The 17007-nt window shown below is 40.9% G+C and overlaps 1 protein-coding gene across 5 annotated transcripts in view; it reads right to left on the reverse strand.

The window, feature by feature from the left end:
- Nucleotides 1–17007, reverse strand: part of PDGFD (platelet derived growth factor D) — a 169438-nt gene that overhangs the window by 63835 nt on the left and 88596 nt on the right. For 3 of the 5 annotated variants that reach the window (XM_080377091.1, XM_080377088.1, XM_080377090.1), the window contains exon 2: nucleotides 1153–1357. In XM_080377091.1, coding sequence (XP_080233217.1) covers nucleotides 1153–1357 — 205 coding nt within the window. The remainder of the gene's footprint in view (nucleotides 1–1152; nucleotides 1358–17007) is intronic. The other 2 variants (XM_080377087.1, XM_080377089.1) reach the window with 1 other exon arrangement.

A 17007-nucleotide genomic window follows, 5' to 3' on the forward strand; every position in this document is an offset into this window, starting at 1 on the left:
AGGGAAGGAGAGCCAGTTTCTGCCTGCACTCTTTTATTACTAAATGGAAAACAAACCTGCAGAAATGGTTCTCCCTATTGGTAACTTAGAAAATTAACAAAGCAAAACAAGAAAAAAAGAAAAAATCCACCCTGTGAAATGGCACAGAGCTGCCAAACCCTATAAATGCAAATTGATTGACAAAGAAGATAAGATAAGCAGAGGCTGGGTGTGCAGAAATCCTAACAACCCAGTTCTCTGCATAGATAAAGTGTAAGTAATAACATGATCAGGCAGACAGCTGGTAGCTGAGACTTGCAAGTTTTATGTAAGTAGTATCACAGCAATCTGCCTTTCGGAGTACAGAGGAATCCTGAGCCTGCTCTCTCCCACAGAACAGATAGCTGAATCAAAGAAATATAAACCAAAAACTCCATGGATTTGCACCGTTTTAGTGAGTGTTGGCAAGATTCCCGCCTTTGCTCTGCTAATGCAAAGCAGTTTATCCATCTGGGTTAATCAACCAGATCAACTGAGATTATGGTCACTTTTGCTTAAAAAGGGAAATCAAAGCAACCGGGATATAGTAGAGTATACTTTATTAGATATATCAGTATGCAGTGTACACTGATGTTTGTGGACCTATATTTGAAGGTTTTAAAAGAAACTGTACCAGTGAGGAGTAACAATAGAGAAACAAATAAATTGAAGAACATAGTTCTACTTTTCAATGTATTTTTATCTGTCCCTCACACTCCAATATAAACACATACCTACTCACTCACACCTCCCAGAGCCTTCTACCTACTGTAAACGAGGGCTTTTGCCTGGCTGAAACATGACAGAGGGAGCAGAGGACAGAATTCTTTTAAAGTAGTACCTGCCTTGTTAGGTAGCTGGATTTGAGCATACAAGTGCCTTATGCTTAAAATGTTATAGAAATACTAAAACCTGCCAAAAATGCTCCAAGTCCAGGACAGCTCAGCTTATTTATAAGTTCAAAGACAAGTTTGGGTTGGAAGGGACCCTTGGAGGTCTGTTTTCCAAGCAGAGCTATCCTAGACCCAGTCAGAGACACCCAAGCTTCGGTTCGCAGTTTCAGGCCAGCGGCCACATCCTTGAGCTCAAAGGTGGCACTACGGAGCCCTTTGCAAGCTTTTACTAACCACTCACCTGCAGATATCATTTTCAGGCTCCTCCAGTCCAAACTGATTATCAAAAGCCAGCTGGATCCTGGTGTTCTCCGGCGAGTGGAGCCGCCACGTCAGCAGGAGGTTCCTGGGGTAACTGCTGGGGAAGCGAGGACTGTGGATGCAGCCGTTCCCTGCCACGCTGATGGTCTCTTCTTTTCGGTACAAGTCTGTGAGGTGATTGCTCTCTGTTAGTAGTCACAACTTGTAGAAATTAGTATGTTGTTCCAGTTACAGGAAGGCAAAAAACACAACAGTTTATAACACAGAACAAATAATTTGCATTTAAAGTCTAAAAAAAGTTGGGTCTAGGAAAAGTTAATATTGAATAGGAAGTACAGTGTATTTCCTCTTAATTCAACCCCCCATAAACAATAAGAACAACAGTTCGCAACCACATAGACTCTTTATTTTATGATAAATATATTATTACTTTTACATTGATATCAATTATATAATTTAATTCTCGCCATTTTGGTTTTAAAACAGATTTTAAACTTCAACAAAAGCTGCAAGCTTGAGAACAATGAAGTGAGACAGAGCAATGTAAAAAGGTAAACAGCCCTGCTTCCCAAATCTGGTGCTCTGGGGAGAAATGACCTCGGGACAAAAGCAGCACTAAGAGGCTGCAGGAAAGTGCATACAAGTGAGTCTGTTTATTGTGCTTAAGTGTTTCCTCCCAGAAGCATGTGTTAGGCCACACATTGATTTTATTTATATGGTGTGAATCATTTGCTGTCAATGGATCATTAACACAAATAGCTGCTCCATGCTTACACCAATGTAACTGAAGTCAGAAACCGTCCCACCAACCCCCTTATTGAGTAACTTCCAGACAAACAGCCAAGCCTCTACTTAATTAAAATTCCACAACTTCTGCCTGAGCAAATAACTCAATTGTTCCTGAAGTTTACTTATACTGAGGTAAAGCCTCAGCTGCTGTAAATCCCTGACTCCAAGGACAACAGGAACCGTGGCAAGACCCAGCTCTCTAAAAGTCAAAACATCTTCCCAGTTGCACCATGCACTGGCATTGTCCAGCTGTAACTGACACTGGAATTTGGCTCCCAGCATCAAAGAATTGCAAACAACTAATTTGTTTGTGCATTGACTACTTCAGTGTGGTGAAATATGGAGGATTAGAAGGCTCTAATTCAATACGTAGATCACGGCAGGATTCAGTTCCCAGTTAGGACTCAGATCTGAACCTCCACCTGTAAGACAACTATCTGTGTTCCCCAAATAGTGCATGGGGATCTAGGAACCTGTTCAGTTACTCACAGAGAGATTTCTAACGCCATTTAAGACATAGCATGGTTTCCTGCCTGGCCTCCATGAGGACAGGGAGGTCCAGCAGCATACCCAGGAGCTCCCAGCAAAAGTCCCCGTGGAAGCTGTGCTGTCTCATGGAGCCACCTCTGTGCATAGGCGAGCTGAGCACCTTCTCAGCACAGCTGGTGGGAGCTACACGTGAACAGGTCCTGAGGCAGTCACCCAACTGCTCTGGCCAAATTTCTGCTTTCTGCAGGAACTTGAACACTTGCTTTCAGGCCAACACCTAAACACCACCATCTAAATCTTAAACTGAACAACACCCTGGTACTCTGCTGAATGTCAGGCCAACCTCCAGTTCCACTATAAGCAACAGAAACATAAAACTGCCTTCTGAATTTGGCTGCTGAGGAAGACCAAATGGGGGGAGGAAATTTCTCTCACCAAGCGACTCTATGAATGTTGGAAATACAAAACCAAAGTAAGCAACCAGCCACAGCCATCTGTCACACGCAGTAATAAAATTTTTCTCTCTTAAAATAAAATCTAATGTTTGACTGAAGCTTTCCAAGCTCCTTATAAAAAGAAATATATTTGTTTCATAAATGCTCATGGAAAACGGGAACCAAGAGAAATGGTACAAACTTCATGGTAAGTACATCTATTTTTCAGGTTGCTTTTCACTGGTTCCTGGCTGTAAATACCTTCTTGCGTGCAGCTGTAAGGAAAGCGTAGCTGTGTGTCAACAGCTCATTGTACCCTTCTGGCAGGGTAATAATTCTAGCTTCCAAACAACCTGAAACTTGGAAGATAAAGATAGATCCAAAGATCTAATTGTGACATCTTTCTAAAATGCTTTCATTCAAAATGAAATGTTCTCACACCCTGAGCCACCCTTTCTAAGCAAACATAGCCCTGACTCCATAGCTCACCAAGGGCAGAACTAGCCAGTTTTGTTTTGTTTTATTTTGTTTTGCTATGTTTTGACAAAACAATTTGCATTAGGAAGTGACAATTCAGTGAAAATAAAAGCCACCCACCTATCAGATTTGCTGCAATTTTCATCAGGAACATCTACACTCAGGTCTCTTTTCTATTTTATGTTATTTTCCCCATAAATAAATAAATAAATAATAAATAAGTAAGTAAGTAAATAAATAAATAAACCTCGGGTTTTTTTCCCTTAATCTGGAACAAAACAAAATGTCCTGCCAACACTCCTGAGTTTGTACTGAAATGCTGAGGACTTTTGGACCCTGAGAACACCCAGCAAACCCACGAGGACAAGATATTTCACAGCACTTTGTCCAAAATGCCCAAGAAAAGGGATAAAAATAAACCAGTTTCTGATGAAAGCAAATTCTGAATTTTTGAATGAAAGAACCATTCCCTGAGTCAGAACAAAAGTTCCCACAGTAAAACATGGCAGAACTCATCCCATATCTAAGAGTACTTTGCTCTTTCTTGGACAGCAAACTGTCACCCATCATTTCCCCACCATCAGCACGCATTTCACTGTGTGGTTCAGTGTGGTTCGTGCCTCTAAGTGAAAGGTTCATTTTTCCCAGCCAGTCCCAGTACAAGCTTTATTCTGGAGTTGTCAGCTGCTGAGATTAGAGTGCTAGGGACAGTACCTTTTAAATGTACTCATATATATACCCCCGAACAAAAAATCTGTGCACTTAACTCAGCACACCAGATAAGAAAGCATTCTCGTACCCCAAGAAGACAGGCTCTGTCACAGCTTTTCATTCAATTTAGACTTGGAATCCCACAGACTGAGATGCTCTGCCAGCAAGTCACTCACAGCTGACCAAGATCAGTGCTGAAACGTAATGGCTAGTGCAGCTCTGCAGCACCCAAGTTGAACAGGTAAGTGGAGAAATAAAGCTACACATGTTAAAAAGCTTAAAAAGCAAAGCACAGTGTCTTGTGATGTATATCATGGTAAATGCAGTAATTATAAAGTCCTTATGGAGCAAAGACTGGAGAGAGAATGCTGAGTATAGTAAAACAGAGGATATAAAAATATTAAAACATGAAGATATGCCTTTTCCACACATGAAAAAAGTATGTTTGTCACAAACGGCCATAAATACTGTTCCTGTAACTCACATGGGATGAAATGAAAAGCCACTCAGAGCCTTCACCTGATGCTGGAGTAGGCTCTTCAGGAGCTCTAAAACAGCTTGATTCCCTCTTACCTCTCTCCCAGCGCACTGAATTACAACCTGAAGCGGTGTAGTCAGGACTGGAACCAAAAGCATTGGAGTTTTCTAAAGGGATTTTCAGTGGGATTTTTCAGAGTTAACTGGTTTAGACAGACACAGGAACACAGTCAACACAAACCCAGTCTGAGAAACAGCTTGAGGAGATGTGAGCAACTCCTGTGCTTCTTGTAGCAACTGAGATGTGAGACTAAAATGACGAACCCTTTCCAAGCAAACAAACATTGTGTCCATCAGATACACTGGGGGAACTCGTGGAAACCAGATGCTGGCCATGGGGAAAATCAGCAAAAAAAGACACTTGAGAAAAGATGTAGGCAAAGGAAAAGGCAGTGCCTCTTTCAAGGCACCAAACTGTTCCATGTTGCGATGCAATACAAGGCAGTATTACACAGTGTCCTGAATGTCACATACTAACTGTATTCCATAATGTTTTATGGGAGCAAATAAAAGACGACAGTGGGTAATACACTGCCTGTCACATTTACTAAAAAGCATATAAAATCATTTCACAATGAATAAAAGTAGGTGTTAAGTCATAAGGCAAAAAGGCCATTTAAGCAATACATAGGAGGATATTCTAGATGGCAGGAGCTACAAAGACATCCTTGCACTGGGGGAGGGAAACGATCTCATAAGGAAGATGAGTGGGAAGGAGGCTGGGAGACATCCTTTGCAGTAAGGCAATTCCCTGCAGAGAGTCTGAACTGACTGGGAAGCAGCTTGCTCTATATTTTATTTATCTGAACTAATCTCTCTTTTCTTTTCCTCTTTATTCTTTCCCAACCACTAATTTTAAACACAATAGTACACATGATAGTCCAGCTGTCCAAGTTAGAGGAGCTCCCATCTAAGTGGTCAAAGCAGCTGCATTTTCAGAAGTGCTTGCCTCCCTGCACGGAGGGCAGCTGGGTGTCAAACTGGGAACTGGAAACTTCAGCTCAATATTCAGAAAACTGTGCTTGTCTCTTGACTTTCTCCACCATGGATCCCCAGCAAAACCAATGTTTCTCCTTCCCAGTTAGAGCCTGTTCTCCCAATTCCATGCTGCATGAGCAGCAAGATTCAGAAACACAGATTTCATCCTGCATTTGCTCTGGATGCCTGCATTTACTTGCAAACTTGAGCAGTGTATCAACACACTCTTGTTAAAGCTACTCCCACTCATGACCTACTAAGAAAGAAGTTTGCTTTTATTATCAGCATTCAACAGACAATGAATTCCTTCACTAAAATAAAATTTAAAAACAAAACAAAAGGTAATTACTGCTTGCTAATAGCTAATCTGACACTGTTCTTGGCTATCGATTGAACAAAGACAGTCTCGAAGTGAAAATTCCTGCAGAAAGAAGAATTCAGAGAATGACCCTGTCCAAGGATCTAACCAATAATATGGAAAATTTAGTTTCACTTTTCTAAGTTTTCTGGAATTTTATCCTCGCTTCCTAAGGTGTTGTCCAGTGTGCAAGTTTGCTTTCGTCTTTCTTCCGCTTGTACAAGTGGTTGGCCAACCTCAACAACTTTGATACAGTGGTGGACACTGAAAAGCTACCATACGTTGACATATTTTATGACAAGAAATATACCCTCTTAAATCCCATGGACCATAACCTGATGAGGTCATCCTCTGCTACAGCTGAAGAGAGAGCTGTTGAAAACCACGTGAAGTTCATTTTACCACTCATGGAACTATTTGTTACTGCAGGGAAGGTCCTCATGAGTTTGCATGTGGGAGTTTTCCAGATATAACCCTCCTCCCCCACTGCTGCTCTTTGAAACAAATACAGTGGTCAATGGTTTGCCACCAGTTTTTAAACAAATGAGATAACCTTCAGGGAGAATAATAGCTCTTCATTTCCCTCAGTTGAAAATTAGCCTGATCTAACTAGCTGAATCCACAGAGTGAGGAGCAAAGAACAGTAAAACATCTTTGAATCCAGGCCACAAATCAGTTCATCTCAGGGACAGGCATGCCAAGCAAGCTGTATTTATGGCTGCCTGCTCAGATATTTATCAGCTTTTTTTTATTTCTCCACCCTCCTGCAGTAAGGAGAAACTTTTATTTGTTATCCATAAGGTTCTGTGTAAATCAGAGGAAAATGTGACAGAGTTCACGGTTGAAATAGCGTATTCCATACCTGGTCGCAACTTGTTGGGAAGATGTAAAACTGTGAGGTCATTTACCTTGTTAAAAATGAGGTGGTTTTTTTTTTTTAGTGAACATAAACAATAAAATGGATCCTAGTCAGTGAACACATTATCATATTTCTGCTCTCTAATGAAGAAAATAATACTATGTGGTAGTACATGTCTTAGACATCTCTGTTCTTTTAAGGATAGGAACCTAACACACCTAGGTCAGCTCTGCTCCCACCACGATTCACCAGGTGTTCTCCAAGAAGGCAGACCAAGGGACGGAAAGGGTTGAATGAATGAATTCCAGTAATGAAACAGGAATAGCACAGCCCTGGTCAGGCTAAAAATTGTAAATTGTCTCTTGTGAAGGCACTAAGCCGAGAAAACAGTCATTCTGCTACAAGGATGCATATGTAGGAGTGTATCGGGCCAGTGGACCCAGTCCAAAGCATTACTTCAGGTTGATTTCAGCTTTATACAACTTCAGCAGTCCCGCTTCTTTCAAGGAGACTACAAACTAAATTATAGTTAAGCTCATACTTAAGGACTTTGCTGGATCAAGACCCAAATAAGAGAGCAGCATTTTAAACGCCACCCTATGTGTTACTTGTCACCCAGCCACCAAGCAATTAAGAAGTGGACATAAATCCCACTGGAATTGACGAACAACTTTCTGTTTAGTTGGCTTGCCACTGAACTTCAAAGGAGTATCTCTAGGTACTTGCTCACCTTCTCCTTCTCTGATCTACAGGCCTTTTCTTTTTATATAGGAGCAGGAAAGATACTTCAGGCATCATCAGAGTTCAAATCCAAAGCATGACCCATTCTGTCAGTGAGACAGTATCAAAAGATGTGTGTATGTTTAGTCAAACTGAGACCTCACATGCACTCACTCAGCTCCTCCTGAGTCTCTGAGCCATGTGGAGATCTTTGCTAGAAGAATATTTTTTATATCTGTATCGGATATACGAAAGCAAAGCAAAACTGAATACCAGTACAGAAAGTATTATAGCATGAAAAAAACCCAGCCATCTAAAATTCGGTTGAGAGCCACCATCCATTTAATAACAGAACGGTTAATAGTCTGCCTGTGCTTCTGTGAAGAGCAACTCCACAAGTCTTGCATTACATAGTCAATATATGGTTGAACAGGACCTCAACAAAGACCACTCATTAAGTGGGCAATTGATAAGGAAGTCCAGGCTTATAATTCATAGAAACAGGCTGTTACAATGCTTCTCACTATAATAACCATTATTTTATTTGTATTTACTATTATTTGAGCTGTGGAACAGTTACCATCATAACTGCATTTTGAATGTGGTACTAAAGAAAAAGTCCCAAAATGAAGAACAGGATGGACTGCATTTTGGTGGGATGAAAGCTATCACCTTTGTCCCCTTTGGTGGATACTTGCTCAGACTTCCACAGATGAATATTGAGAAAAAAAATCCTTTATTTTTAAGGTAGTATCAAACTCTATGATGATTGTTTTGTTATTTGTCTTCTTGACAGACATTTTGTTCTGTATGAAAGAACATGCTGAATGTCTTATATTAAAGCAGAAGTGTCTATAGATAAGCAACATATGTTAGGCCAACATATAAAAAACTTTGTTAACTGCTAGTTGTTTCATGGGTGGTAGTGCTGCAATGCATCTCTCTGTTGGACTCTTAAACTAACACCAAACTGAGTGTATTTTTCTCTTGGGATTCCATAATTAAGTATGAAAAAGGGAAGTCTGCATATCAACAATGTGTAGCTGTAATGCTGTGGAGTAAGACTAACGCAAATAACCCCGTGATCAGAATGAAAAGACATAAAACCTTGAGGAACCCTGAGAAAATAATAAAGAGGGAAATGACTCTCCTGGTGCTGCAAAGAGCTTAAGGAAAACCTGGTAATTGAAGCAGACGTTTGCAGTGAGCACCAGCACCTCAAGAAGAGGGTTGGTACATATCAAACTTGTGTAGTGCCTCGGACAAGATGGTGCCAATTATAAACACAATCGGTACTAAACATGAATATCAACACCGGACTTTGGCTCACATTGTTTTGCAAAGAATTAGTGCATCGTGGACTTAGGCACTCCCAATTTTCCTGTTTGGGCAGTGGCTTCAAGTAAGCAGACCTCTGTGGGAAGTTGCCTTCAAACCCTCCTGGTACAATGAAAATATATTCATTTTTATTTTCCCCTTCATTATTTTTCATGTTTTTATGATGAAGTATGGACTTCTTGCCTCAGAAGTCTGGCATGGCTCAAGTCTTAAAAGATAATTTGTTTTAAGATACTGTTTTAGAAACTGTTTCAGTCAAGCACTCCTAAGACTAACAAGATGTGGAATTTCCTTAAAGAAAGAAAATTGTTGATAAAAGGAGAAAGAAAATCCAGTCAAAGGGGGAAAGGCTTCTCATGTTAAATATATTGTAGCAAATAGACAAGCAATTACTGAGTGGAAGATCGTACATTAGGCAGTAAAAAGAGAAGCTGTTTCAAAAGACAAATCAAGACAATTTTCTTTTGTAGCATGGGTTCCCTTACCCTCTATGTCAGTACTGAATATCTGAAATCTCTGGAAAGGAGTGAAAGGTTGCTTCTTATAATGGAGAGTCTGGCAATAGTATTCAAGCAGACATCATTTCCTTGGACTGAGTTTGCCATGGGCATGCTTTTAGTCTCCTAGGGTCTGTATATCAACTGACTGTGCAAAGATAAAAGCTTGTGGGGATACTTCAGTGCCTTTAAGGAAGGTGTGTTAAAGATCCAAGTACCTTAAAGTTACCTAAGTCTTTTTTTTTTTTTTTTTTTTAAAGTCAGATGTCACTGTATTAAAATTTGATCGATCATAGCAACTTTCCTTTTTCTGTAGTAGCCTAACAGCTAAATCCCTTCCAAGGAAATAGGAGCCTGTGCTGTGATTCTTCTATTTGCTTGAAAGAATTCAGACCACTTCTGTCTCCCCTCAAGGGATGGATGGGTTCTGGATGCTGCTTCAAAGATGGGTTGTCCATTTTCCAAGAAATGGTTATAGGCAAAATGCAGAAGCAGTTCCTGGAGCAGAGACCAGAACCCAAGACTTAGCCACAAAGTAAAGATCCCGAGGCTTTTCTGCTTTCTACTCCAAGGCACACTGCCCTGGGTTTCTGACAGTTTAGACCAGATCACACAACAGCTCCCTTTTTGTCCTCATGCCTCAGTTTTCTTCTGCTCTAAACCACAGCACTGGGGCAAAGAGGGTAGTAGACACGGAGGTCTTTTCCCAGCGTGGAGGCAGAGCACAAATAGGGACACAGGGATGGCTTTCCATCATTTAGATAAAACCCGCCAGTCTGGAAAGCGATTTAAGTCATACATACTGGAATTACTGAGTACTTTAAGTGCAGAGGACCTTTCCTGTAAATGCTTAGGATTTTCTCTGGAGGTTTGGCATCAGAACACTGCAGAGCTGTCATGTGAATAGATACTGCAATTTAACAAAGTTTCCAGGCACATTCATAAAATTCTTGGCTGTGGTCTTCTTTTATTGTTATGATCTTGCACCAAAGGATCATCTAGAGATTTCCTTAGTCCTGCTCGTTCACTGCCAATATATAAGGACCAGTGGCTGGGATGATGATGCTGGTGTACATCCAGCACAGCCCACAAGCTCAGGAGCTGCTGCGCCTCATGCAGTAACAATCTCTCACACCAGCACAGCCGCATCCTGATCACTGTAAGCTGAAACCAAAATTGGAAATGGAGTTGGCTCCAAAGGCTTGATTTACACATCCCAGCTTCCCAAGTCCTTTCTGGAAGAACAGCTGTTTGGCTAATTACCAAGAGGAAGTGATTGGAAACATTCTTTCTAGGCTGTGTGGGGGTGTTTGACAAAAAAAGAACAGCCTAAGAAGTTGTGGAGCTAAGCCAACATTCAGGCTCAACTTGTACTGCTGTCCCATGCTGTCCCTGCTGCAGCTGTCCCACCTGCACTCAGCCCCAGCAGCACGGGGCTTCATGTGCGACTGGCTGGTTGCAGCTCTGCAGGGAGGGTAAGGATGTCAAGTAATGAGAATCACATAATTTTTAGTTCTGATCAAGGAATTTGCCAACCATTTAGGGATACTTAACTGCATGAGTCGAGCCATCTAGTGCAAAATGTTGTCCTCTTACTGTTTTCTCATTGTAGTGCCCGACACCAGAGGAGCAATGTAAAGTGTAATGTAATGCAATTAAAAAAAAAAAAAAAAAGAGTAAAAAAAACCCAACAGTGTAAAGACATACACAGGTAAAGGTAATTCTGAGGTCAGAAGACAACTGTGGTCCAGTTCTCTGTTTAACAGTGGATGTTTCCTTGGTTTTGCTCCCTGTCTACATGAACCTGACATGTTCATCGCCAGTTTTGTGGTGGTTGGAGATGTGTGTTGTGCACTATGGAAGCAAAGTGAGAGATAACTTCTTCTCTGAAAAGTTTACAGTTTACAAGATAAAGGATAGAAGAACTAGAAATTCCAGAGGAACATTATTTATATTGTTCAGCAAAGCAGTGATGGGAAAAAGAACTAAATATCTTTCCAGATTTCTATTCCAGAGCCCTCATTGGGCAAAGCCCCTAGAAAACCAGGTTTTATTCTTTACCCAGAAGCTCCCTAAATGGGACGGGAAAAATACAAAGAAGAATTTAAAAATCAAAATCAAAATCAGTAGGTTACTTTCTCCTTTTTTGGCAAATAGGTCACAATACAATGAAGATGTGCATGGAAGTTTTCTTCCTGAGAGAAAGGTTTTCTGTTCATTTGAAAAACGTGATCAGAGGAGGACTGGGGCTTTCTACTGCACATGTTCCCAGACGCTTTGTAATATGTTTCCCTACTCTTAGGTTTGTTAAGTTAGAGCCACGACGGATGCTGCATGAGCAGATGAAAACACGCTGAAAACTGTCTGGAGGAAACGATATTCAGGACTCTGCTAAGACTCCATGGGGATCAGACATAATGTATCTTTACGTTCTGAACAGAGCTGAGTATACTGTTGGCAAATCAAGAAGTAATTAAATAATCCTTCACTTTCATGGGCCTTCGATGAAGTCTCACTTTTAAACAGAAAACTGCAATCCCCTGCGTAATCACACTGGAAACAAAGCCAAACTTCAATGTTGTCCTTTGACTGTGGATTCAGTAAGACATTTGACAGAAGAATCGAGCAGTTGCAATGATAAATTCAGCCAGCTTTGGCTGCAGATCTCACCAGCAAGAACACGAAGCAGCACATTTCACTCCACCAGCTTTGAGAAGACATGTGAGATGATGTAACACTAACCAGCACACACCATCAGCAACCCCTCACCTTAAAGCTTGCAGAGAAACATGGTGAACCAGCCAAACTCAGTTTGCCCCTACCTTGCTGGAAGTCTAATGCTGTGGAGGAATGCCTGTAGATGTCAGGGCAGAGGATTTAAGAGAGAAATCTCAGGCTGTGCCTTGCTCCTCTTAACCTAGACAGTTCAACAAATCAGCAGAAAAAGCACCCAACAGCAGTATGCACGTAGCTGGACACCAGATGGGACTTGGATGCTTGGCTTGGGCGTGACCAGAGCAGGTCCCTGGGAGCATGCAGGACCCAGCATGTAGAGACCACCACCAGGCCACCAGGGCTCGCAGCCTGTAGGTAGCCCTAGGGTGAGAAGGTCTACCCACCATCTGCGTTGGCTGGCAAGTCAAAGGGGACTATTTCACCGCTGTCTCACCCCAGCTCTGTGCTGGTATTGATGTTGCACATCTCGATGAACGTCGCATGCTGAGGTCCTGTCCAGTAGAAAGGTACAGCTGCTTGTTGACTGTTTAACACAGCTCTAGCAGCTGTTTGGCTGGAGAGGAGCCCAATAAGAGGATTATGTGACTGAGATAAAAAGGGTGAGAAAGTCCAATAAACACAATACTCTCACATCATTTCATTCTGTGAACACCCTGTTTCAGAAATATTGAACAGAGATAGGGACATACTGCACCATTTCCTAGGAAAACTTTTTTCCATACTAATGCTTGAAATGCAGAAGGCTGCCTTGGCACTCCTTGGACTACCCAGACAAGTGACTTTTCCTCAGTTAGCTTTGCATATTTTTTCATAGCATCTAGGATGCCAGTTGAGTAAGGCAAAAGGATTAGCATCAGTCTACTTCTAGTCATAAAAAACCCAGAATATATGGTATCAGAGTTTTTTTTATCAGCTTCAGCAACCTGAAGCTAGATGTTACCAGGTATGGCACCAAGAAAAGAAAAATTCACGACAGTACTGCCTAATACAATGCTTTGGTCTGTTTCTAGGAAAAAAATGAGGAATAATAAATGTTCCTTCATTGCATTTAAAGCTCAGAAAATAAGTTACGAGTCATTTCGCTCTTGCCAGTTTGAACCCTTGTCCAAAAGCAGAAAAATGTTAAAGTTCACATGTTTGACATAAAAAAAAAAAGCGAAAACATTAGCTTGGCAGAACAGATATGAAAACAGGATTAAGGAGAAATTTGGGGTTGAAAACTGCATTTTTCTGGTTTCTATTTCCTGGAAAGAATTCCAGGGACTGTTACACACTTACACAGACACACACAGACACCCCCCACACACACACCCCCCACACACACACCCCGTTTGCACTTCCAACATGCTTCAGTCATTCCTGCTGAGTTTATCTCAGTGTTTTCCATGGAAAGCATGGTAGAATAGTCCATCAAAGGAAACCATTTTAAACCTTTTTTGATTTAGAGACTTCAGAAGTCCTACTTTACAGCAGGCACTCCAGAGTATTCAGTAAGATGGAATGGCAACAACCATTTTTGGGTTCCCTAGACTGAAATTTTCTGGTTTTTTTTATAGCTTAGGTTGTAATTGAGAAAATACCACAACTACGACCTTAAATATCTGCTAGTATAAACTATAATTGAATAACTGACATCTTTGTGAAAGAACAGCTGCACTGTATGTTACTAAAATCAGTTGTGAGTAGTTTAAGTAGCATAAGTAGCACTGCTCACCTACCAGTTGCTGGCCTCTGTATTGATTTATTTGATTTAAAATGTGTTTTTTTTGTTTTGTTTTTTGTTTTTTGTTTTTTCATTCTCAGGGTGTGCCTTGTCTCACAACACCTCCATCTTTCTCAGACCTTCACTTCTGATTTGTTACTAAAACAAACTTCCTACACAGTAAACCTCATGAGCTGCTATCAACATTGATTTGCTCCATACTCAGCCACTTGTTCTCTCTGCTCACAGTTGAAGCTGGGCAGCTGCAAGGATGAGTGAGATGCTGGACTTGGCTGGGGTGGTAGGGCAGGGGAGCCGACACCAGCTCAGGAAAGCTGCAGAAGCACTGGGGAAATCACACAAGGCATTTCACCCCACCTCCTTCCCGCACACCAGATTTGCCAACCCAGTCCTTGCCCTTACAGCACACAAGACATGGGGCAGCATTTGGGAGCCATTGCCCTCACTGCGCTCCCCAAGGGCATCAAGGGCTACGGGCAGGACGGTCATGCTATAGCACAGGCTGACTGCATCCACACTCCCTCTCTGAATTACAGGTCTGTACATACTTTTCCAATCCACACTAACATGAGCAAACACTAAGATTTGTGCAGCAAATATTTGGGAAGAACGTGGCAGTCCTCCCTCCTTCCATCCCTTCCCAGGTGCAGCAGGGTCAGTGCTGTCATGTACTGGCAGAAGGTGTTTGCATTCCCAAAAAGCAAGAGGAAAACCTGAAATCCCAGCAGACCTGCATGTCACAGCCTGCCAAGGGTTTCTCTGATACACAGCTGCAAGTTAAAGGCCGTGAGTCTTCCTGATTCATTCACTTTAATTAAGGGACTGGTAATCCCCCATCTGCCAATTCAAGTCTACCCATATACACATTTACTTGGTTATTTCATACATAAAGCTTTAAATAAATTGCCTTTCTGTTTTGTTCCTACTTTTTAATGGATGCAGAGAACCATTCTTTCAAGAAAGAAACAAATGCTCCACTAAACCCATCTCAATGGACAATTTGTTTCTTCAGTGCAGCATTGAAGTAATAAAGAAAGAATAAACATAAAATTCTCCTAAGAAATAAAATGAAAACACCTTTAAAAACACTTGTCTGAGGCATATTAGGATGCTAATAAACTCAGATCAGACATTTACAGATGAAGCTCACTCACCAAAGCCATTTCCATAAAGCAGTAAGACAACCTGCAATCAGATCACTCCCTTGTGTAAATCAGCAGCATCCTTACAGTGATCACAGCTACTTACACCAGCTGAGATCTGAACAGGGCAACACACGAAAAGGGGAAAAGAAAACTCTAAGAGCAGGATGCAGAATCTGAGAAGGAGCAGGACCAGTATTCAAAGTACTCCTTGAATTTTCCCTGAAACCACTATGAGCTGGTTTAGTTCAATTTCACCTGAGCCCAGTATATCCACTGCATTAGGTATTTTTACTGGTCCTGGCCTCTCTCACTTATCAATTAGAGCTGAAGAAATAATGGATGATTTTCATTCACAGGTTGAGTTGGGGGGAAGAATATTCTTATTTGTATCAATATGAGATGAGCTGTTTGACCCAAAGGAAAACATTATTAAATGATTGGGTTTTTTTGGTCATTTCTGAGTTATCTTCTGGACGTAAAAATAACGGCTGAATTCAGCCAAATTTGTGAATTTCATTCATTGTTTTTCATATTTTTAGTAGAGTTGTAGTATCCTGGTGTCAGTAAGGCACCCTTCAAAGTCTTACCCACGTGCACTGGGGACTCTCATATGACTTGAGAACATCAACCAGTACAAATCTGTATTGTTCAGAGGACTGAAATGGAGCTGGTCTGATTTATGGTCCTGGAGCTGGGGCTGAGCAGCAAGCGAAGCCAGCTGCTATTCAGCCTGCAGGAGCAAGACCTCTGGAGCTCCCTGCCATTACCAGAGAGCAAAGAAAAACACTGAGCCCTTTACCAGAATGCAACGATCAATGCCTTCACCCAGACAATGTAATTTCTGTTGTGTTTTTTCCTTTCCTGGTCATGCCTTTGAACAAAATTTCCACTACTGCACACAGACGTAAAACACAGATGTTAAAGTAAGAGTTTGATATTAAAATGCATAGTTTACCCTTTGTAAAATTACTCAGATGTTGTATCATTTTTTAATTCTTAAAAATAATGTAATCCCTTTAACGTTGTGTAACTTACATAAACACATAGATAGTTGCATGCCCTTGATTCAAAATTCACCTAAAATATTGTCAATAGTGGATTCCTGGGCATGGTATTTGACATTGTTGTGTTGGGGTTTTTTTCTCTCCTCCTTGAATCATCTGAAATATTTCTATATGGCCATAAAAAGACTAATTTTGAGAAGCAAGTCCTGAAAGAAATGCCAGCTAGTCATTAAAAGCCTATGAATCAATTAGATATGTGCTGAGTTCTTCACATTCTGCAAATACAGGTTGCTGTTTATGTCAAGATGGAGAATTATCAGTCTTTTTGTAATATAACAATTAGTCAAGAAATCCAAGGGCAGAAGGAGTCAACTCAAAAAAAAAAAAAAAAAAAAAAAAAAGAAAGAAATTTTGGATAAGCTAGTTCCAAAAAAGAACACTGGCAACAGCACTTTGTTAAAAGGAATATTAAAGAACAAAAAGTCAAGCAAACTGCAGGCTTGAAACAAGATAAACAATGAAAAGAGAAATGTAAAAATTGGGGATTTATTTTCTTAGTTGAGAATGTACAGCACAGATGTAGGGTTTCATTTTCTTCAAGCCCCAAAAGACAAGAGCTCACAAGCTGGACCAACTATTAAAGAGGAAAAAAAAATTACAGATAATTACTTTCTATTAGAACATAATGCACAGCTGATTATGAGGAAGCCTGTAGGCTGTATCTTCTCTCAGAAACTGAAGGAGCAAGAGGCAAAGACTTTCAAAGTGTTTGACGTCACCGTAAGTATCTACAGTTAGTGGAAGGACATTAAAGGTAGTATTACTCCCCAAATTCAACAGTGGCAGGTAAGAGAAGGGAGTTTTCCTGGCTGCTGGAAAAGACAAGAGACATGTTAGAGCTATAAATTATTAGCATCATTGTAGTAGCAGCAATATTGTTAATACACAGTAACTTCCAGCAGACTAAGACCAAGGCTCTGTTATGGCAGGTGTTGACAAATACGGGAAACAGACCGCAGTCCTAGGAGGCTACATACTGA

The sequence above is a fragment of the Falco punctatus genome (genome assembly GCF_963210335.1).
Source record: "Falco punctatus genome assembly, chromosome: 2".
NCBI lineage: Eukaryota > Metazoa > Chordata > Aves > Falconiformes > Falconidae > Falco > Falco punctatus.